Consider the following 23,585-nt stretch of genomic DNA (forward strand, 5'->3'; position numbering starts at 1 on the left):
AAAGACACACACACACACACACACACACACACACACACACACACACACACACACACACACACACACACACACACACACACACACACACACACACACACACACACACACACACACACACACACACACACACAATGACACAATCATGTGGGTGAAAACTGTCTCTGCAAAAATCTCAAACTAGGTGGCTGACACATCATGGAATAAACACACTATCTGTCCATGTATTTGATGACCAGCTGGCCATACTTTGATGGAGTTAATAATCAGTGGATTATTCTTAACTAGCCCTTACCCGTTCAAAGATATGAGCTCTGAAATGATGTGCAGTGTGTGGGTTATGGGGTGTGCACTGTGCACACAGTATATGAGGGATGGAAAGTAACTTTAACTGGTGCTTACATGATAATATGTAGGAGCATCAATGTAAGAAATACCCGTTTCGTTTAATGGCTACAGAGATACTGTGTACCGATCTGCAGGATTTTTGGACAACATCTATAACGGGGCCAGACAACCCCCCCACCCGCGTGTGCGCGCGCACACACACACACACACACACACACACACACACACACACACACACACACACGCACACACACAGCTGGTTAAACATGTTGCCTCATGCTAGATGCAGAATAGATAAGCCTCATGCTAGATGCAGAATAGATAGTAGATACACCATAAAAATGCTAATATACAGCATATGATTTGTGAAAGTGACAAACGGGCTTCACAGTTATGTCAGGTGTGTTCATATGCTTATGGTGATGCGATTTCAGATCAATTGCTCCAGCCATTGAGGAGAAACGCTGTGACAGACACTCAGACACTCAGACAGACACTCACTCAGACATTCCGAAAATTATATGTTAGATGTGTACTTTAATATTTCCAGATCTGTCACCAAGATAAAGCAGGTGTGACAAGCCTGGTTATATAAAAAAAAAAAAAAAAAAAAAAATAATAATATATATATATATATATATATATATATATATATATATATATATATATATATATATATATATATAAAGATTTGGTACTGTGAGTCCACCCCTGTGTCTAGGGAACTGCAAAGAGCAGTCCTCCATCTCTGCATTTTGCAATAAACTTGGAGAAGGATCTCTCCAAACGCTTAATAGTTTTCTTGGAGATGCACAGAGGCAGCATCTGTAGAGGATAAAAAAGTCAGGGAAGCACATTCATCTTTATAGGGCTGATCCGGCCAACCAGAGAAAGTGGAAGGTCATGCCAACGACGAGTCAGGTCATGTTTCACTGCAGTTACCGTAATGTAAACGAAGTTTAACTTCCATTAAGTCCCTATTATCTGAAAGAGAAGTTTGTCGATACTCTAACATCACTAGAGGCTGCCCAAGGGCATAACCTCAGATGTACTGAAGTTGGTCTTATAGCCTGTAAAGGAGCAGTGCTCATTTATTATTGCAAGGATTGGAGGAACAAAAAATTGAGGAGGAGAAGTAATGTACTGGAGAATGCCGTCAGCATATAAGCATTCTTTTGGTATGGTACCTTTGACAACTATTAGCCCTATTCACGACCCGCCCACTCAGCATCCCCCAGGTGCTGAAGTCCCGTTTTGAAGGGGTAAATCCTACTACTATAGCCAATAGAGTTAGCACAGAAATCGCAAATTTAATGCAATTTCCGAATAGTAAAGTATAAAATACGGCTAGCATGATCAAGAACACAAGATAGTAAACGGCACAAAGCATTATAATTTACTTTACCGTTAGAAATAACGATTTGTTGGCTTTAAGTCCAGTATAGTTTCCCCTTCTAAATTGAAGTCAGCACCCGGGGAAAACTGAGAAACGGAAGTAGGTGGGCGGGCCGTGAATAGGGCTAATTCTCCTCACATCCTTAATGCTGTTTGATAGTTTCAAGAGTGGAACTTCCAAAAGGAGTGGCCTCGAAGGGCATCCCTTGCACAGGGAGCTTGTAGAGAAGGGGTCTGATCACAAACCTTTTTATGAAACTTAAAAAAAAAGTAAAAAGAAATACATTTTAAAAATAGCTAAAACAGGCAATCTACAAGCTCACAATTGCATCTCATTCTCCACGTGTTGCGAGCTTGTAGGCACACCGGTAGGCAGGTATCTGAACTGTTCTGCAGTAGTCACCTCTGAGACACAGATTAAGTAGACAGAAATGGTATTATAATGTCATGCCCAGGACACTGGGCACACAGGCACGCACACACACACGCACGCACGCACGCGTACACACACACACACACACACACACACACACACACACACACACACACACACACACACACACACACACACACACACACACACACAAACACAGTGAATAATAATGGGGCAGCAAAATAGGGGCAGCAGTGCTCATTTATAATGCTTGTTGTGTGTTGTAGCCTACTTAACCACATCCTCATGACTACACACCATGGTTCTTCTGCATGGCAGGTGTGTGTCACAACACACACAGGAATCAAAAGGAATGAATTAGCGAGGCCACCTACTACTAACCTCCTGACCTAGTTACCCACAGCTGGGTAAGGCTTTCCCCTGGTGCTGATGGTCAGGTGACCTCAGCCAGCTCTCACACACTCTCACATGCTTCTCTCCTTTGTGGTGATGATTATTATGGATGGCTATGACCTGCATTCAATCTTTATGCTGATTGCATGTGTTGTAGGCTGTGTCTTGTCCTTGTCTATACTGGATGATGCCAAAAGTGAAACGTCATGAGTTTCTGGTAAAGAAGGATATACAGCATGTGACTCTTCATATTTGTGTCCATATAGTTAAATACTGTATTAAAGTGACAAGATTAGAAACAAGTTATTTGCATACTTTTTGAGGACCTAGTGCAAAGGTTGTTTGACAAATATCCGATGGACCTTTACCGCCACTCACACCCAATTAAAATGTAACCTTTATTTTTATTGTGTATTGTGTTGCTTATACAGTAACATTTCGAAAACATCTTATCGATTTCCTTATATCAGATACATTTTACATTAAACTGGACTGTTATTACATAGTAATTATTAGTCTAGTTCCTTGGGCTGCCATGGCCTGGTCACAGGCCCTGTCATGTTACTATGGTTGGGACCATGTTACCAACCCTGTCACAGGGATGTCTGCCATGTGACAGGGCGGTCACAGTCACAGCCAACATAACATCACTGACATAACACTGACTATGATATGAGCATGATATTGACATACTGACGGTGATACTGACGTGATACTGACATACTGTCATGATACTGACCATGATACTTCAAAGAAAAATCACACTCGTGTGAACTGAGCGGTGGTGTGTGTGTGTGTGTGTGTGTGTGTGTGTGTGTGTGTGTGTGTGTGTGTGTGTGTGTGTGTGTGTGTGTGTGTGTGTGTGTGTGTGTGTGTGTGTGTGTGCAACAGCGCCCCTCCCTTAACATGTGTGGTCAGAAAAGGTTACTGCAGGCTACAGACAGACAGACAGACACGGAGACACAGAGACAGACAGACAGACAGACAGACAGACAGACCCACACACACGGCCACGTATAGGAGCGTTGTGACCACCGCTCAAAAATAACGTCCGCAAGGATCATGCTCCAAACTCTTAAAGTTTAATTATTTTGGTTTATTTAGGTTCCTTTACAGTTTACAGGCTCATTCCCACTGGGGAATGGATAACATCCATTCAAGTGGATGGTAGATACAGATAAAAAACTAGACCAGGTCAACCTGGTTGTGCCAGACCCCCTGTCTGTCATCATCATTTATGACATCATGCCTTTTGTAGGCATGTCATCATCATGTCATCATCATATATACCCTTTATATAGAAAACCCGGACCGACATTTGCTTATGTAGGCCTACCCATTTCATGGGTCTGGCAAATATATATCTGTCACAGATAAAAGAAATATCTGTGACAGATATTTTTTTTATCTGTATCTAGCATCCACTTGAATACAAAAATATCTGGAGAAAGAGATTTTTGTATCTGTTATCTGGCCTAGTGGGAATGGGCCTTACACAATGGACGTGATGTTGTGTCCATGGTGTAAGGAAACTAAATAAACTTTAAGTGTTTGGAGCATGATCCAGTGTGCAGACCTTATTTTTCTTTATGGACCTCAGCCCGGCACCTGGTTTTTAATGAGTGGATGTGCATGCTTTATTGTTATTTTCACTGACATGATACTGACCATGATACTGACCATGATACTGACATGCTACTGACCATGATACTGACGTGATAGTGATACTGACATGATACTGACCATGATACTGACATGATACTGACCATGATACTGACATGATACTGACCATGATACTGACATGATACTGACCATGATACTGACATGATACTGACCATGATACTGACATGATACTGACCATGATACTGACATGATACTGACCATGATACTGACATGATACTGACCATTATACTGACATGATACGACAATGATACTGACCATGATACTGACATGATACTGACCATGATACTGACATGATACTGACCATGATACTGACATGATACTGACCATGATACTGACCATGATACTGACATGATACTGACCATGATACTGACATGATTCTGACCAGCTGACGCAGATGGCCCTGTCAGCTGTTGTTGTTATTGCAGTGGATCCTCCGAGCTTAAGAGACAAATAAAGTGAATCTGAATCTAATCACTTATTTCAACTATACTGTTTTTGTTGTGCAATATAAGGGACTCACTGTATGTTGTTTATTGCGACCGAAGTTTGCAGTTTACTATGAGAAATAGCACATCATGTCTGTGTCTGTCTGTCAGTCCGTGTATGATTTTTTCCGGTCTATGGGTTTGCCGCTCTGCCATCATCTTGCTGACTCCCACGCTCTGACATCATGCTCTGACATCACTGTGATGTCAGGGGAACCAAATCTCTTTTATACCCATATATGGAGATCCCTGTGATGCCAGGGGAACCAAATCCTTTTATCTCATATATGGAGATATGGAGATATGGATATGGAGATCCCTGATGTCATCAATATTAACTCTTTTTTAGACAAAGCCGAACTAGTTCGGTAGTTAAAAACCGGGTGGTATTGTGCCGATCCCGAACAAGTCCGGGCTATATATACTGTATATAAAGTAACCTTATTAAGCCTTACCGTAACTTCAGGGCCGTCCATGGATGGCGGCCGTTGGCCGCGGTTTGAGAAATGCTGGCAATGTACGATGGTGCCTTGCGCTATCTAGTGGCACAAAATGGGTTAAGCCCATATCTGTGAATATCTACAGTATGGGTACCAGGGGTCTCCATATATGGGTAACTGGTCCGATATACTAGACATGGCACGACCTCGCCCTTCGTCTTACTGGTAGTATGCTACTGTTTGTGTGTATGAGTGACTGTTTATCATATCATTACGCCAATACTCAGCATCAGTGTAATATCCATTTTTTTATTTTTAATTTGAAAAATAACTTACATAAATCTCTGTACTCAACCATACTTTACCAAGACATAGCCTTGGCATTAACACATTGCACAAAAAAAAAAGAAAATGAAAAGGCATTCAAAAGGATAAATAACATGTCTTTGTCATCGTGTGAGGCATTATTCCTATCCCAAAAGATTCTATCAGTCTATTCATGTTAGCTTGTTTATTAAATTGTGACATCTAACGGTATGTACAATGAAAATAAAAATGGAAATATATAGCTTCTTACAGCAACCAGGCCTTCAATGGACATTAAATGAATTACCTTAGTGTGGAAAAGGAATAGTGCCTCAGTTCAATTTCATTCAGACATACTGCAACTATAAGATTCATATACTTCCCAGTCTTGAGAAGCATTTATAATTACTAAAATAGAAAATAAAAAATAAACTGGTCTTGGCTTTGAAATAAACTAACAAAAATATAGTAAATGAATTTCATTTTCATTAAACAAGAAAAAAAAAAAGCATTTCGTGTGGCAATATCCCTTTGTTGTTTGACCTTGTGGTTTAGCTCATCTCCGTTATTCAGTGCCTGTAAAATTGAACTTTCAGCAACACACAACCTTTTGCATGTTGACCGCCTCTTGATTGGGTAATAGACCTCTTCCTGTACCAATACAGATTATTTTTGCATGTTAGTCAACAATACTGAAATACACTTGCAATCACAACTGTTTTGTCAACCTCCATTAATTATAAAATAGTTTCCATGTCACTCTTTTTTATTTTTATTTTTTTCCTCAAAAATAAAGAAAATCATGATTTTTGGGGGGTGGGGTGGAATCTTTTTTTCTTCTCTTTTCTTGTCAAAACTTGAATAATCGGTCATAAAAGACCAATAACTAATTTGCTGTAGAATTCAATTTAAGGTGCGGGAGGAAAGTAATGAAGTTGATCATGCACTGTACAAGAAACTGCAAAAACTCCAAATATCATCTTTATCAAAACATGCTGAGTTTACTGTAAGGTGTGCCCAAGCCATGTTGCAGAAAAATCCCTTTTCAACATGCTTGTTAAACAAATCAACTCCAAAATAAAATACATACCGAAACAATACAGAACTGTAAAATAACGAACAGTCCTAAAATCTGGACAATATCAGGGGATTGAACAATGGTAGCAATGAATAATACAATGAATAGTACCCTGGAACAAGGGGAAAAAAGAGAAACATGTACAATTTGCACATAATGTTTATCTTTATAAGGCTTGTGCCTTTTACAATGAAATAAATAATTTACATTTATTTTCATTACTTTTTGTCACATAAACATTTCTTTTTGTTAAAAGAAATCCAAAAGTTTCCTTTAAGTTTCCCTTATCTGCATGTCTGTAAAACACAGACTCATGAATGGTCTAAAGAATGATAAACAATGTGTCTTTTAATCACGCTGTTGCATTCACTCCCCTTGAAAACCATGCACTAGTGAAATTTATTTAAAAATAATATAAATTGTTGAAAATGGCTGATCTGTTTTGTTTGTTTTTCTTCATATTTTTTTTTTGCAAGTTGCAGCCTCAAGAAAATAATTATCTTTTTCCTTTTCTTTTTAATTCAGCTAAATTCTTTTGTCCATGCAAAATAAAATCAAAATTAAAAAAACTTCCTCATTTTTAAATTTCATACAATATATCAACAGAGAAAGAATGGTTGTTAGATCATACGAGTTCATCTTTTTTCTTCATTTTTTCCTTTTTTGTGGGGTTCTCTGATCGTTTACTGGATGTTCTGGAGCATCGAAGGTAGTCACTGCAGTATTGCCTTTGATTAACTTAAAGTCTCTCTGGGTGATCTACCTGTGTGGTTGGATACGGCACATAAACGTATCCATATCTGGGGCTTACGGTATCTCTGGAAGTGTTTGTTTTTTGTAATTTTTTGGGGAGGGTGGGGGGATTGTGTGCACAAGCTGAGACGCACCTCTCATAAAAGTAAAAGGTCTCCATGGCTCCGTCTACACTGCTAGGTCTGTTGGCGTGGCGTGACCAAGCTTCTGGTATAGGAACACTGTCAACCCCTTCAGGTACAAAGTACAATAAGTACACTGACATCAAAGAAAAAACGTTCAAATTAAATAAAAACCTCAAAAAAATAAATAAATAAAAATGAACATTTATTTTTCATTCGAAAAAAAAAATTAAGAAAAAAAAAAAAAAGGGCTTCTGTAGAACTCATGAAGCAGTTCCCAGTACATGACCCCCATGGCTTGGAATTGGATGAAACACCCGGAACTGACCGATTCCTCGTGCTAAGGAGTTCATTCGTTCCAGCTTCCTCCAACAACAACAATAACAACGCCTGGCATTTTTCCCCAGGCCTGCCAGGCGTACACGCGCCGACAACGCGCAAACGTGTGCAACGTTTTTCTTTTTTTTTTTTGCTCAAAAAAACCACAGGATCACTTTTCAGCACCCCTAGAAACAGGCTCAGAAGACACAACATCAAGCATGCAGTGTAACCGGGGGGCCGTGACCTGTATCGCAACACTGGCTGCTACAACAATGCTACCAGTCCCACACGCTGCTATGATCGAGAGAAACTGTCCAGTGAGGATTGGGAAGCTCTTCTTGTCAGGGGGGCCAGGGTGGGGTCCACCAACGAGGAGGGAGGAAAGAGCTTGAACCAGCCAATCACCATGTTGGACAGGTCCAGATCGTCCAAGAGTATCTGAACTGCTCCCATAAATGATTTATGGTCCATGCGTCCGTAGTCCCCCCATACAATGATCTGTGTGGGGAAAAAGTTGAAAATAAGTTACTTTTCTATTGTATGCCAGTGGATTTGCTGTGAAGTATGAATTAGCCTTAAACCCTCAAGCCCTATTATTAACTTTTTTTAAATGTTCAAATTATTCTTTTGAAAATCCACAAGCGAGTCATATTTTCACTAATTTTCTAAAAAACCTTGCTATGGTAATAAACCCATCAGTGAGAATGGTAATTATATGAGGACATAAATATCTAAAGTAGTGATTCTGAATGTGGGGTCCAGGGACCCTTACAGGTGGTCTGTAACTCTGAGAGCAATGGGGGTCCTTTACATTTGAGAACCAATGATCTAAAGGCAAGGTAAGATCATGAAATGCTTAACCACCATGCATGTTTTCCCATTTACCTGTAAAACCTTCCCTCCTGGACTCTCCTCAAACGGCAGTTGCTGCTGGTAAAGAGGATCCAAGGTTTTCCTTGCTACTTTTGTTTTCTTTTTGGCTATGCAGGCTCCATTTTCCAAAAGATAGACCTTTACATATGGTGCTGAGAGGAGAGGGGGGAGAGGAGAGATTATTATTGATCTTTAGCAGCTCAGTCAGAGACATTATTACATTTGGCAAATGAATATTCATTTCACAAATACATTATTCATGACATATCCAGCTCAACAAAGTACATTTAAAATGACTTTCTGGCAGCCGGGTCGGGTGGCAGTCTGGCAGACTCACCTGGCAGTGCCTTGGAACCTGGTTTTCCCACAAGGCCACGGGCTCTGATGACCTCCACCTCTAGTGCTCCTTTCTTGTCCACCATGCCGATCTGGATGTCACCTGAACAACACCATGACACGCAGGACACCATCAGCACTGGATCAAAGTTATCCGTTTTTAATGTTCATGTGACCAATAGCTAATAGATCTGATGCAAAAGCTCACAACATGTTGTATCTGCTCTTTGTGATATAATTTACGGTGGAGGAAGAATCCAAAAATTAAGCGTACGTTACATTTTCACCTATAATGACATCATGTCACAAACTAGAAATACGGTTCCTACGAAACAGTGTGGGCTCGCTGCTCCCTCATTGGCTACAGGCCCTGGCTTTGTACTGTCGCTCATTTCTTTGAGGAGAATAAACTTGACCTATAAAGTTTTGATATAACATACTGGTCTCGCCTTTCAGCGAGCCCAAAGATTTCATGTGGGTGTTGTTGTTATTTATATCAGGTCGCACTTGTCGGTGGTGATGTCACCAAGAACGCTGCTCCTCATTGGCTAAGGGCCTTTGTACTGTCTGTAATTTTTTTGAGGAGAATAAACTTGACTTATGAAGTTTTGGTATAACATACTGGTCTCGTCCTTCAGACAAGCCCACAATTAGGGACACCAGGATGACATAGTTTAACAATAGCACAATAGCAGTCTTTTCTTTTTTTCTTTTTTCTCACCCATAGGCGGAGTAGCCAACGTCTGACGTCCGACCAGCTGGGCGGGTCCGAGACCGTCCAGGAAGTCGCTGAACTGGGCGTCCGAGGAGAGCCTCACCCCAGGGAAGATGAGACTGGTGACACACATTGAGGACAACCACAACCGGTTACCATGACGACAAAGACAATTTCCGCTATTTCTGGAAAATTATTTTTGTAAATTAATAATACGTTTTTCAACATTTTTGTGAATATTTTCACCTAAAATGGCATGCCTAAAAATAAGGACGACATGTTGAAAGTGGTTACTGAATAATCTTTGCCGGGCTTGACCGTGTTATTCATGATAGATAGATCTGTTCTTTTTAATAGGCCTAGCTTGTAGATCTGCTATTTTTGAAAAAGTCGTGAAAATGTGTGCAAATCTTTGAATATATGTATTTTCAAAGCGAACATTTGTAACTCAAATTTTGCTTCTGGGGGGTCCCTGGAACTAAATATTTTGAGATGGGGGTCCGTGGCCAAATAAATATCATTTTGGGGGTCCTTGACATGAAAAGGTTTGAGAAACACTGACATAGTAGTCTCTCAAGAACAGATTAACTGAGCTCCAGTTAAGTGAAAAGGACCCTTTCTTTGATGATGGCTGGCCAGATTGCTGACATAGAAACATGGGTTTTTCAAAAAATCTGACACTCATAGAATTGGGTCAAAATTCAAATTTTCATGATTTTTCAAAAATAGCAGATCTACAAGCTCGCAGCGCGGCACTCGGTGCCGCGCTGTGAGCTTGTATATCTGCTATTTTTCAATAGTTAAAGCATAAAATAATGATACACAATAATGTGTACCCGTTCTGAATGGGTTAAAAGACGTTCGCCTATAATCGCAAAATTTGTGAAAGTAAATACAAAATAACTCCTTTCATGAAATGAAAAGAGTTGAGGAGGTGTCCTTACTTTCCCTCTGAGCTGTAGCTGTTCATGCTGCCGTCAGTGGACTCCCGGCTGGCCTGCCGGGTCATCCTGCTCCTCATCTCCACCGCCAGGCCCGTCTCCGTGCTCCTCTGGATGGTGCTGCGTAGCTTCTTTCCTCCTGCTTCTACAGGGAGGAGGGCCAGGAGAGAGAGAGAGAGAGAGAGAGAGAGAGAGAGAGAGAGAGGGAGAGAGGAGAGGGAAGCAGAGATTGTCAACGCTGCAGCATGACCACAAATCACCGATCACCGCGATCACATGACCACAAATCACTGGCTCACGCCGCACCAATTGACCTTCAACTGCAGATTTATCGTTGACATGTTTCTTTCGTCTGACAGAAAGAAAACCACCGACTCTAATTGTGTATTTATCAAGGTTGTCCTGAATTGACCTTCGCCGGGGATTTATTGTTTTGACGTTTCTATTGTCTGACGACAGAAAAGCACAAAGCTAACACAGCTGACTCTAATAGTATTATTCTTTTGGTGGAAAGTTTGTCCTTCTATTTGAACGATCACACTATATACTTAATTTCACCATGACATCTGTTGGATGTCACCCATCCAACAGATGCTAATAGAATCATTTCTCCCTCTTTCCTTTCATCTGTGTGTCATTTAAGTGTGTCAACCCATTTCCTACAGTATGCATGGAGAGATAGCTAGATAGACTTGCAGTGATCCGCAGCACAGCAGTTAAAGTACAGACACTGTAGTACTGTAAGATACAGCAAGGGTAGCGACACAAAACTAGGAGTCAAAAGAAGAATATAATCTCAAGAACACCATCAACGACCAAGGATAGTATACAGTATACCACAGTGCCCTGCTCTACGCAGATACAAAATACACACCATCACAGTGTCATAACCCTAACCCTATGCATAAGCAAACACACACACACACACACAATGAGCAAGAGCGAGCCTCCTCCTGTATTATGTGCTGCAGCCTGGCTGCCTGCAGGGGCCTCTGGGATATGGAGTCCTGGCTGCTACCTATGACCATCCACTGATCCAAGGTGACAGCTGACGCCATCCATTAGCCCTGCTGCTGCTCATCTGCACCCAGCCTTTATCTGACAGCCTCTGTGTGCAGCCACGTGGCACACGCTCACACGCTCACAAACACACGCACGCACGCACGCACGCACGCACGCACGCACGCACGCACGCACGCACGCACGCACGCACACACACACACACACACACACACACACACACACACACACACACACACACACACACACACACACACACACACACACACACACACACACACACAGGGCGATCCAGATATTCCACACTTGCAGCTATCCAATGCAGAATCAATGCACGGTCAATCAATGGCCGTTTCTAAAAACGCCTTCTAAATTTTATAAATTTCAAAATGTTCTGAAAAACACATTTTGTATTAAAAATGCAACAACGTACACAAATGCATGTGCACACACACGCACGCATGACACACACGCATGTGCACACACACACATACACGCACGCACGCACGTACGCACACACGCGCACACACACACACACACACACACACACACACACACACACACACACACACACACACACACACACACACACACACACACACACACACACACACACACACACACCGTACTGTACACACTTCTTTCAGAATCAAGCAAACCTGAAATTGTGTAAAGGCAGAGATGACGCATACGCACGGCACTACCATGACTCGGCAGGCACATACTGCACATACAGTACTACACACACGTCCATAAACCATGTTTAGAACGTCCCATTAAACAAGAGTTTACCTTGAATCAACCAGCAGGTCTGTATCAACAGTGCTCTTGATAACATACATACTGTAAAAGTAAAGTGACCACTGAAGTTACATATAAAACAAATCAGATGTTTACGTTACATGAACATGAGAGCATTACAGCCGGGTTTACTACAGGTATGTTTGTATAAAAGGCCTGTAGTGGAATTAAAGCATGGCGCCGTGTTTATACCCGAGATGACATTCATCTCTCTTGCAGAATATTGCATAAGTGATGCTGTAACCAGACGCTGGTACTGTACATCACACCAATTGATCAGTACTTTGAACAGTGGTGGAAGTACTCAACCCCATCACCTGAGTCAAAGTATAGATACTCCAGGTCAAATATTACTAACCCACAAGTGAAGGTTGCTCTGTCAAATTTGTACTTGAGTTACAGAACAATGTATTAAATCAGGGGTCTTCAACAGGGGGTCCGGGACCCCTAGGGGGTCATCAGAGTTACTACAGGGGGGCCGCCAAATCCTTGTGTGATAGGATCTTTATTTTAAACTCAACCCTCGCATCCCTATACTCTGAGGAGAACTTTAGCCAAAAATAGCAGATCTACAAGCTCTCAACGCCTCACAGCAGCTATTTTTGTCAAATAGTTTTGGTGTAGAGGTAAAAAAAGAGCAGACCAAGTATACAGAGTGAAAGTTCAAGTTTGCTAAGTATCGACGATTTAAGATTTTAAGTGTCAAATAAGTCTATGAATCTATCTATGAAATCGATGAGAATCTCCATCACACATGTATACATGATGTAGAGGGGGCCCTGCTTCATCTTTATGATCAATGTACAGTAGTCAAGTAAATGTATCTTGTTACTCCACTACTGGCTTTGACAGTAATATACGTGCATGTGAATGTCATGGCTGGAGTGCAATTGATACTTATAGATGAGCCTCTGTGCAATGTGCACACACCATTGCATTTCTCTTAGGTTGGAGTTCTGCAGAGAAATTCAATGACTTGACTTGATCTTTGGTTTACAGTTTTCCCTCCCAGAATGGAATGTAAAAACTCTCATTCATATTGCATCACCTCAGTCCAACCTCCACTTCCCAGTTTCAGCGCTCTAGCATTCTGAGACAGTCAAGTATGTCCTTCAACTGAAGAGAAGTGAAATGTAAGCCTAACATTATCGCAGAGAGACAGGGAGGGAGAGGGAGATAATAACGTCTCTGTCTCGGGAAACCTCATATGTCCAAAACGGCTACTCTTTTCAGGATGCAAATTCAAAAATAGCAAAAACAGCAGATCGACAAACCCAAAACGAGCTTGTGGATCTGCTACTTGTCATGCTTTTCTGTGACGCAGTCGTATGACCAAGTGGGGTGTCAATTTACGAGAAACGAAAGTTAAAATATTGCGATGAGAGGTTTCTGCCCGACAGCAACGACATGCACCTGTCACATTATATCAGAGAGAGAGAGAGAGAGAGAGAGAGAGAGAGAGAGAGAGAGTGAGAGAGAGAGAGAGAAATGCACCTGTGACATACTGTATCTCAGAGAGAGAGAGGAAGAGAGAGAGAGAAATGCACCTTTGACATACTGTATCTCAGAGAGACAGAGAGAGAGAGGCTGTGTCCTAGTAATCTCAGCTCGTTTTCTCACTGCTTACAAAGGAAGAGGCCAACAGTGACGTCTGTAGTGACCTGCAGCTGTGTGTGGTAAACAGCCGTAAATCCAAAACACTATCAGTGGACACATACTGCACTGCTCAGCCTCGCAGAGCAACAACATCCACATTCTACTCTGTAGTGCAGCACCGTACAGACACCAGCTGACATTTAAATAATCATTATACAACCCAGGGAGATACATCAATATCGTTCAATATTATGTTACTGCATTGCCTATTTCTCGCCGCAAATGTTTGCCAAATCATTAGTGTGCTGTCTAAGCTGTAATTGTGTGTTTGTTTACATGGCTGCCTTGTTGAATAAGGCAAAAACAAAGCGCTGCAGACTGATTAATGAATTGCTTGATTGATTCAGGTGCGCCGTCTCCACGGGTCTGTTATTGATAGCAGTGGTCATTACTGAAGAATAACAGGACGCTGAGTTCAGTGACTGCCTGGACCAATCAGAATCAAGCATTCAACCAAGCCATGTAACATTTCCAGCCCTATCAATGCGTGGTGCCTATTGTAACATGACTCACATCCTATCGATGCATGGTCCATATTGTCTGCAAACCCTGACTCAAAACATGACCGTCAGTGCAACTATAACTACTGTATGAATGCATGGCTGAACCCTCTGTTGATGAATAATTGTGACGCTCCATTTCCTTTTAAGCGGCGTGTATAATTGCCTCGCTTTGGCGTAACTTCCTCCCCCTCCACACTGGCAGATGGGGGGGGCAATGTGTGGATGAGGGGAGAGCACAATCCTGATTGGATGGCTGAAATTGGGGTCAAATGCTTGGTTGATGTAACTGCACCTATGAACCCAGGTAGACACAGCAGTTTTATGACAGTGTTACGTGTTCAGTTATTGGGCCCCAGTTTGCAAAAAGTACAGGAGTACAGTTATACAATAATGCTTTTGGCAAGCTTGAAGACTTGTCTAGGTCCAGTTGCAAATTGCAGGTGTATTGTACCGTATTGTATGTATTTTGTATTACTGATGAATTTAGTACACATGGATGGACCACAATGGAAACAAGGCCCTTATGGCATGTGTTGTGCTTTTAGCATAACCATGTACTGTACTGTAAACAATCATGTTAATAAAAAAGTATTAAAAGTATTTAATCAATCAATCAAAACCTTGAAATCAGTCTCATTGACAAATTCTCTCTTATTAACCAAACTATTTTCAAAGGGGATCATTATTTGAAAATACCGGTAATAGTAATAAAATACCTTGACTGGATTTCTTGTCATAATGTAGATTTGAACCACAACAAGTCACATGGAAATGCATAGCATAACATGTCTTATGTTGGAAGTGTAACCTCAGGACTTTACATACGCACTTCATTGCTATTTTATTTACAGACCCATTTTTTCCCCTTATTCGTAGTGTTATTTATACAATAAAAATAGCCTTTCTTCACAGGTTAATTTCAAAACACTCCATTGCACACATTTCACATGACTATAATGGGAGGCCATTAATACAACATTTTAGGAAAGAAGCCGTGGGCCATATCAAATCTGTCCTCAAGCCACCTTTGGCTCCCGGTCCGGACATGGCTAATGTCCGCTACAGAACTACACCTCCCCTATACTCTACTTCCTCTGCCAACCAGGCTGCTGCTGTGCCAAACACCACATCTTACCTCCATCATCTTCATCAAAGGAGTTCATGCATGGGAAGTAGACCGCCAGAGCCTCAAACGAGGCCGAGAGGCTCATCTTGCTCTGGGAGCGCTGCATACCCTTCCCTGGAGCCGGAGCGGCCGCGTTGTGCCCCTGCCTGCCCATCGCTGTCGCCGGTCGCTGTCCCCTCTCAACCAGATGAATCAAACGCAACTAACTATCGCTTCACTTCCAAGGATTTATCACAAAATAAAAGATCTAATGTTAACCTGATTAGAAGGTAAAATGCCTATTTAGTGCAACGCTGTGCTGTTAATGTTACTGTAATCCGGGTGCTCTGCAGACTGCGGCTTGGGAGAGCTTCTCTGGAAGGCTGTTTCAGTAGCAGTGTTTTCAGAGATGTCTGCTCTGTGCGCTTGATGTCTCTGCTCTCCTCCTCTCCTGCTCTAACATCACACGAGGGGGGGGGGGGGGGAATGGGGGGGATGGGGGAGGGCGAGCTGCATCCCTCTCCACCAATCAGAGAAGCTTGCTTGCTTGAGGCGTACAGTACAGCACCTCGGCTGGCTCTCGGGGCAGAGGAGCTTTACCCAGTGATACATCGCCCATTAGCCCTCTCTTCTCTCTTCACTGGTGCCAGGGGTGGCGCACCAAATTCTGGGCCCTGGCGTACTTTAACTATGGAAAAATAGCAGATATACAAGCTCACAGCGCGGCACCGAGTGCCGCGCTGCGAGCTTGTAGATCTGCAATTTTTTTTTTTTTTTTTTAAATCGTGAAAATGTGTGCAAGCCTTTGAATATTTCAAATCCTTCTCAGGTTTTTATTGAAAAACCTATGTTTCTATGTCAGTGGTGCTCAAACCTTTTCATGTGAAGGACCCCCAAAATGATATGTATTTGGCCACGGACCCCCATCTCAAAATATTTTGTTCCAGGGTCCCCCCAGAAGCTAGATTTGAGTTACAAATGTTCGCTTAATTTTTTTTAAATAACAATAATTTATATTCAAAGATTTGCACACATTTTCACGACTTTTCCGCGCTGTGAGCTTGTATATCTGCTATTTTTCAAAATAATTAAGGCCCCTCCAACTTGGGCCCTAGTAACTCAGTCCCACTCCCCCCTCCCCCCCCTTGTGACGCCCCTGACTGGTGCTATCGCCTCGCTGTGGCACCATGATTTATTTTCCTCTTATCTGTCTCGCACGTGCTCTGGCACTTTCCCTCTTAAGTCTACTGTACACATTTTTTTTTCTTTTTACAATTATCAGTTGAAAATCAGTTATTAGGGATTAAAGCAAAAACGAATGATCACATTTCCGAGTGAAAACTTTTGTTAGGCAGTCCCCAATCTGTGATTTGTGAAAAGGAGTGAAAGGAGTCCTCCACACTAGTGCTGTTTCCTAAACAATGAACACAATATGTATTGTATTGTGTTGTGTACCCTATGATGTTAGGGTATTATTACCATTCTAAACTGTTGGTCTTGCTGTTTTACAGTACAACACATACACACAACCTGTTGAAGAAATGTAAGACTGAGGCTTTAGCTAACTGCTTCTGAACATCAATTAACGGTTTACAATTTAAGCAATAGAACATGTATTCTATTACTAGTTTTCCAATACTCTATAATCTTATACAAAATGACTGAAATCAGTCATGGCGACTTGAATCCACAAGTTATTATTGTCTAGCGAGCAACCGGGTCATAAGACAACGTATAAAGTCCCTTTCTCTTCATCGCTGTCTCTTCCTCCTTTCCAACTTTCCCTCTCTGCCACCTATCTTGTCTTATCTGTGTGTAAAAACAAGCTGTCATCTGGTCTGCCAACTGCTCTGCTTCTCTACTGTTATTCCACAGAGAGAGAGAGAGAGAGAGAGAGAGAGAGAGGGGTACTGTAGGTCCCGGCATATGTTGGTCACACATAGTTCACGTGCTGTAGTGTACCCCACGTCCACAATAGAGTCACGTGCCCAACTTCCAGCCACACCAACCTACACATGAACCCTGCATTATTACACTCCTTTTCTGCAGCAGCAGCAATTTCAACATCTTTAGCTCTTTATCATTATACTAGGTACAGTAGATAGATAGATAGATAGATATACCTTTATTGATCCCGTGGGGGAAATTTAGTTGCCAGAGGCGGCACAGCAGTTAAAGTACAGACACAGGGAGAAGTACTGAAAAGATGCAGCAACGGTAGCATTACAAACAATGCAACATCACAAAAAACATGATCAACAATGGAGGATATTACCCTGGACAGAAACCTGCACTATGTAGAAACGAAATACACAAGCTCAGTGTCTGTGCATAGCAAATAAACACAATCCCAGTGTCATTACGACATTGCAAGATACACTGATGTTAATACACACAATCACAATGTCGTTATGACATCAATAGAAAAGAGAAAGTTGAAGCCAGCTACTGTAAACAGTCAGGAGCACAGACAGTAGAAGACAGTCAAGTTGATCAGAAGGTTCATCAAGACATGAACTCACACAGTCATGGTGGTCTTGGTCCTTGAAATGTTGTTTCATGTTCCGTAATATTTGGTTATTTTAACGGTGTGCGTGCGAGCGAGCAAGCGAGCGAGTGTGTGCGCACGTGTGCATCACTTTAAAGCCAATTTGTGACTTTTAAACTAAATCAAACATTCTGGAAAGTGTCAGTTCAGCTACTTGGGAAGGAAAAGCTGATCTAAATTGTGCTGCTTTGACATCTGAGAGATGCATGTCATTAAAATGTAGACATTTCCCCCCAAAATTAAAGAAATCTAGAAATGTTCAAATATGTGATGTGTCGTGAGCTCGTAGATCTGCAAAAAAGAGTCCACATATCCCTCCTATGAGACACGGACCGAGTAGAAGATACTGGTACCACTTTATCATGAGCATTAGTGAGCACCAATTACATGAAGATATAGGTAGAAAATAGGTGAAGTCTTTCCTTAAGTGCGGTACTCAAATAAATGTACTTTGTTACTGTCCACCACCGCACTCTCAGAGAGAGAGCCATCTCTGCAGTGGTTTGGTTTGGCAGAATAGGCACAGGAGCAGGTCAGATATGGACGGTGTGTGCTATCATAAATATAGCTGTCTCCCTAGTGCTATCTGTCTGCTTAAAACTGTTCTCCGAGAGACAGTTGCAACCTACTTCCACGAAGAAGCCACTGAATACACCGTGTCTGTCTGTCTGTCCCGCAGACTTTCATCTGGGTCAACGCTGATAAAGGCAAGACTTCAAATTTGCGAGAAAGAGAGAAATGAGAAAAGTGAACAAAAACATCCGCAGCATGGCACCAATTATTAGGTCATCATTTTAATGGGTCACCTACGCGGATGTATGCTTTAGAATAGGATAATGGCTGTTAGATTAGCCAAGATGGTCCAACAATAAGATCGTCAAAAGAGTATGATTTTAACACATCCCTGCAGAAATCAGATTGTGTCCTTTTGTCGTGATTTCTTTTTGCACAGGGATTTAACCAAAGGTGGTTTCATATCATTCTGTCGTTCATTTTGAGAGAAACAAAAAACAAAGTACACCCATAATGTAGCAATGTAACATTTACAGTAAAATCTTCCACTTTCTTCAATTGTGTTGCATGTCTTTTTCTGCTCTTAGCTTCTTGTAGTAAATGTAAATGTTTTCAATTATTCTATTTTTACACTTTACACAGAATGCATGGAAATAATTTGAACTGAATTATTTTCAAAAGCACTTCCTGGAACAAACATTACAGGAGGAAATATACTCCAAGAAGCTCAACTACTGTATACAGATACAGCAGAACACTTTGAATGAACAACCTTCATCTCTACTGGAGGGAGAAGAATATTTCCCAGTTCTATAGTAGCCTACTGGGTGTATCATTTTCCGTTTCTGACAGCGCTCTGTCACTAGAGACCCAATGTACCGTTATTCCAATGACAATCGATCATTGGAAGCAAAGCGGGGAATGCATTATAGGACACGTGCTGAAAGTACCTGGCACGTGTTGCACCCTCACCCTTCCTGCCACAACAGCGCTAAAGACAGAAAGATGATGCTAGATGATGCCAGGGGGGCATGGCTACAAACAATTACAGTTGCTAAGGAACTTAATATGGCAAATTACTTAATGATATATACGGTATACTTGATACACGTGATTTCAAATTAGAACAGGCTAAGGCTATTATGAATGTAAGGGATAATGGGATAAAGGGCTGACGGTTTGATCATACTTTAGCAGTCTAAACCCTCACAAAGCCCATGGGCCAGACGGCATCAGCTGTGTAGGGCACAAGGGTCGCGTGCGGCTCAGCTGAGGCAGAGGCTGTTCCAGCTGTCACTGGACACCGGGTCCCCTCCTGTGGGAAGGCTCTGTGATTGAGCTGGTGCCCGGAACCAAAACAGACACAGGGAAATTAACCATGTGAACCCTGGAGGCCTTGGGGTGCTCAGGTGGCACAGGTTTTAAGTACCTGCCCACCTTCGTGGAGTTCGGATCCACCTGCGGTGCATCGGGTTTGGCCACCACTTTGAAAATGGCCTATCGTCACTGTCAGGCAGAAACCTTGTTTCTCCAAGTGTCTAATTTGTACTTTTTTTCGTAAAGTAAAGCCCCGCTTCATCATACAAGACCGTCGCACAAAAGTCGTGAAAACAGCAGATCTACAAGCAGATCTACAAGCACACAATGCCGCGCACCGTGCTTGTAGATCTGCTGTTTTTAATACTTTTGTTTGAATCATTTTTAAAATAAATACAAAACGAACGGTTTTGGACCTTCAAGGTTTCCACCCGACAACAACGCTATATGTCTACAAGCTCACAACGCATCGCATCACAACACACATAGTGACCGCTGTGTTGCTCTTTCTTTGAATGACATTTTCCAAAAATGGAAATTATTTTCCAAAAATAAAAAAATATTTATTTTAGCCTATAATGACCAAAATTGGGCTGCTAGGGTTAAAGTGGTTAATGCACCAATATGAAGTTGAAAACATTATTGGTCTCATACCAGAAGCAGGTGTCTACTGCAGTTTTACTTTGGGGGGCAATGATATGACAAGGTCTTTTTTTCCCCTGTTATGGAGAATCTTCATTTCGGGCCAGACGACTAGACTCAACAACAAAAGGACGACGTCATGTCCTCAGGGCATCATGTGCTGGAATGCTCAACGTACAGAGGGTACTTTTCCACAGTTTATCTGGTCTGGATCAATAACACAGCCCCTCACACTTACCAAAACAATGAGCAAACGGAGCGGGCAGAGTAGCTTTCCAGAGGGTATCGGGTAGTTTTCCACAGTTTAACTAAATCAACAAAAAAAAAAAAAACTATCGAATGGGGGTCTGTGGCCTAATGCATATCAAACTGGAGGGGGTACTTGAAAAAAAGGAGTTTGAGAACCTCAATCTACACTGTAAAATCATCCGTGTTCATTTAACCTAATGGACCAGTAACCTGGGTGGTCCCACAAACGTGACATTGAGAGCCGGGGTACTAAATGATATCTTGATCTGGCCCCTCACACTTACCAAAAGTGTAAGTGACCAAATGACTGGGAAACCATAGGACCTCACACAGCAGGAATGTGAAGAATGCTGCTCATTCTGAAGCAACAACCAGGAGACAGCATCGTATTCCCAGAAGCTGGAAGTGCTGTCTTTCTGGCGGGCAGGCGGGGCAGCACAAATCCCATGCAGGACGCGTTGGAACCGTGCCTGATTGATGAGATGAGGTGAGGTCCAAGCATCACTGAGCGACTCTGCTTCGACTAACTCTAAACACAGCCTAATGGAGGCGGGCCCCTCACTCTGGCACACAATACACACGCACGCACGCACACACACACACACACACACACACACACACACACACCACTACAGTACAATGTGAAGGAAGCCAGTGGACAAAGTACTCAACCCCAGTACTTCAAAAGTCAAAAAGTATACAGTAGATACTCCTGGTCAAATATTACTAAACAAAGGGTCAAAGTTGGTTTGTCAATAATGTACTTGAGTTACTGGAATATTTGCTTTTAAATATACTAAGTATACAAAAAGTACAAATTAGAAAGTAGCGTTTTCTTTTTCTTGTCAGTACATTGCTGTATAATTCAACTTATTTTCAAATATCCAATGCATAATAGGTTTAAACTAAGTGCTCATGTGGCCTAGTCGCTTCTTTTGGGCTTGTTTTCATTGGGCTTATTTCACTCACAAAATCTGCCAACACTGTCTGTGTTTACATTCCCTGCCACCTGTCTTGATGCACAACAGTGCAGTAAGTCTGGAAGTACAGCTTCCTTGCAGGACAGGACTCCTGCCATCCTCCATTGTGACCAAAGTGAACCACTTCAATGGACATGTTATTGTTGGATGGACCCAAGGCAGAGCTCATACTGTTACACGTTTCACAACATCCCTATTCTGGGAATGTCACAATAGGCGAACATTTGAAAAAAACAGAACATTTGGCAGAAGTAAAATAATATTCGGTGAACCTGCTGCGAAAATAGAGGAACGTTCAGCAGGAATAGAACATTCAACAGAAATAGACAAATCTGCAGGTGGTGCAATGTGACAAGTGTGAGTTTGTAGATCGTTTTTTGTATGTGACTTACAACAAAAAGTACAGTATATATAGAAACTGCATTCACATGGTGAAAAAATACTTACACACATGGTGTGCACTTCACACCTCAATGCAGGTGTGAGTTAAGAGTTGCACGTGTGAAACGTGAAGAGGCTTAATTAACTGAGGGAACTCTGTGTGCCTTGGCCATGACAACCTCCTCCTTGAGGTACAGTATGTGAATCCTCTAAAACAGCGGTTCTCAAACTATGGGTCGCGACCCAAAGCAGGTGACAGTGGGGTCGCCTATTGGCAACCAAAAAAAAAGTGCGGTCGTCTCCACCAACCATAGACTTAAAGCGACCAACATGAAGAGGCGGCCATTTGACTACACACTCCGCCTCCAACACCGAAGCAGAAGTAGAACACAAGAGACACACAAGCCCTTGCAGAGGCTGAGAATGTACCATTATGTTCAATATGAGGAGTTTGCTAATAATATGGGGTCGTGACAACAAAAAGTTTGATAGCCCCTGTTCCAAAAAACTGACAGATGGAGCAGAGAGAGAGGTGGGGAGGGTTGAGGGCTGGCAGGGTCTCAATGTTACCCAATGTTGCTAAAACGTGACAGCTGTACTGAGCATAGATCATTTGTAGTACATAACTATTAACCATGTTGCGGTGCAACGTGTTGTGAGCTGGTAGATCAGCTATGTATGTGTCTCTCCGGAGCTTATCTTGCAAACATCTCTGGACCAATCAGTGGCACATTTCTTGTGCACGGGAGATAGCGACCGTCAGGTCGCATACACAAACTTTAGAAGGCAATGATAGCCAATCAGGATGGGATATGGGAAACGGGACAGATCCATGTTGATGACATGACTGTAGAGATACTGTGTAGCGCTTTGCTTGATTTTAGGGCAAAATCTGTAGGAGCAGTGTCCATAATGTGTTTTGCATGAATCGGCCTCATGGTGGCGCTAGAAGAGGACCATGTGAGAAATGAGGGGTGGGGCAAAAGTGTGACGTGACGTGACGTGACGTGACGTGACGTGACGTGACGGACTGACTGACTGACTGACTGACAGACGGTGGAGGTTTTGATAGTAACTGCGACCTGATGGTTGCAATAGTTTAGAATCCCACTTTTTTGTTCACATACTGTATGTTCTACACTTTTTCAGGTATTAAACTTTATCTCTCTCTGTATAATGGAGGTCCACGTGATTGGAACCAGTATTGTTTCAATATTACGGTACAGTCAAAAGAAACTGTGACATGCAAAAACATTGTTCCTGTGCTTGTGAAAAACTAAAACACAAATA

The 23,585-nt window shown here is 42.0% G+C and overlaps 1 protein-coding gene across 10 annotated transcripts in view; it reads right to left on the reverse strand.

The window, feature by feature from the left end:
- Window positions 1-5,424: 5,424 nt before the first annotated feature.
- rims2a (regulating synaptic membrane exocytosis 2a) overlaps window positions 5,425-23,585 on the reverse strand; it is a 272,468-nt gene continuing 254,307 nt past the window's right edge. For 9 of the 10 annotated variants that reach the window (XM_080750629.1, XM_080750627.1, XM_080750630.1 and 6 more), the window contains 5 exons: window positions 10,584-10,725; window positions 9,646-9,758; window positions 8,926-9,027; window positions 8,601-8,740; window positions 5,425-8,213 (listed from right to left, as the gene is read on the reverse strand). In XM_080750629.1, the coding sequence (XP_080606755.1) occupies window positions 8,010-8,213; window positions 8,601-8,740; window positions 8,926-9,027; window positions 9,646-9,758; window positions 10,584-10,725 (701 nt within the window). In that variant the 3' untranslated portion in view covers window positions 5,425-8,009. Of the gene's footprint in view, window positions 8,214-8,600; window positions 8,741-8,925; window positions 9,028-9,645; window positions 9,759-10,583; window positions 10,726-15,695; window positions 15,888-23,585 lie in introns of those variants that run through there. The other variant, XM_080750626.1, reaches the window with a different exon arrangement.

The sequence above is a fragment of the Nannobrachium achirus genome, assembly GCF_963921795.1.
Source record: "Nannobrachium achirus genome assembly, chromosome: 2".
NCBI lineage: Eukaryota > Metazoa > Chordata > Actinopteri > Myctophiformes > Myctophidae > Nannobrachium > Nannobrachium achirus.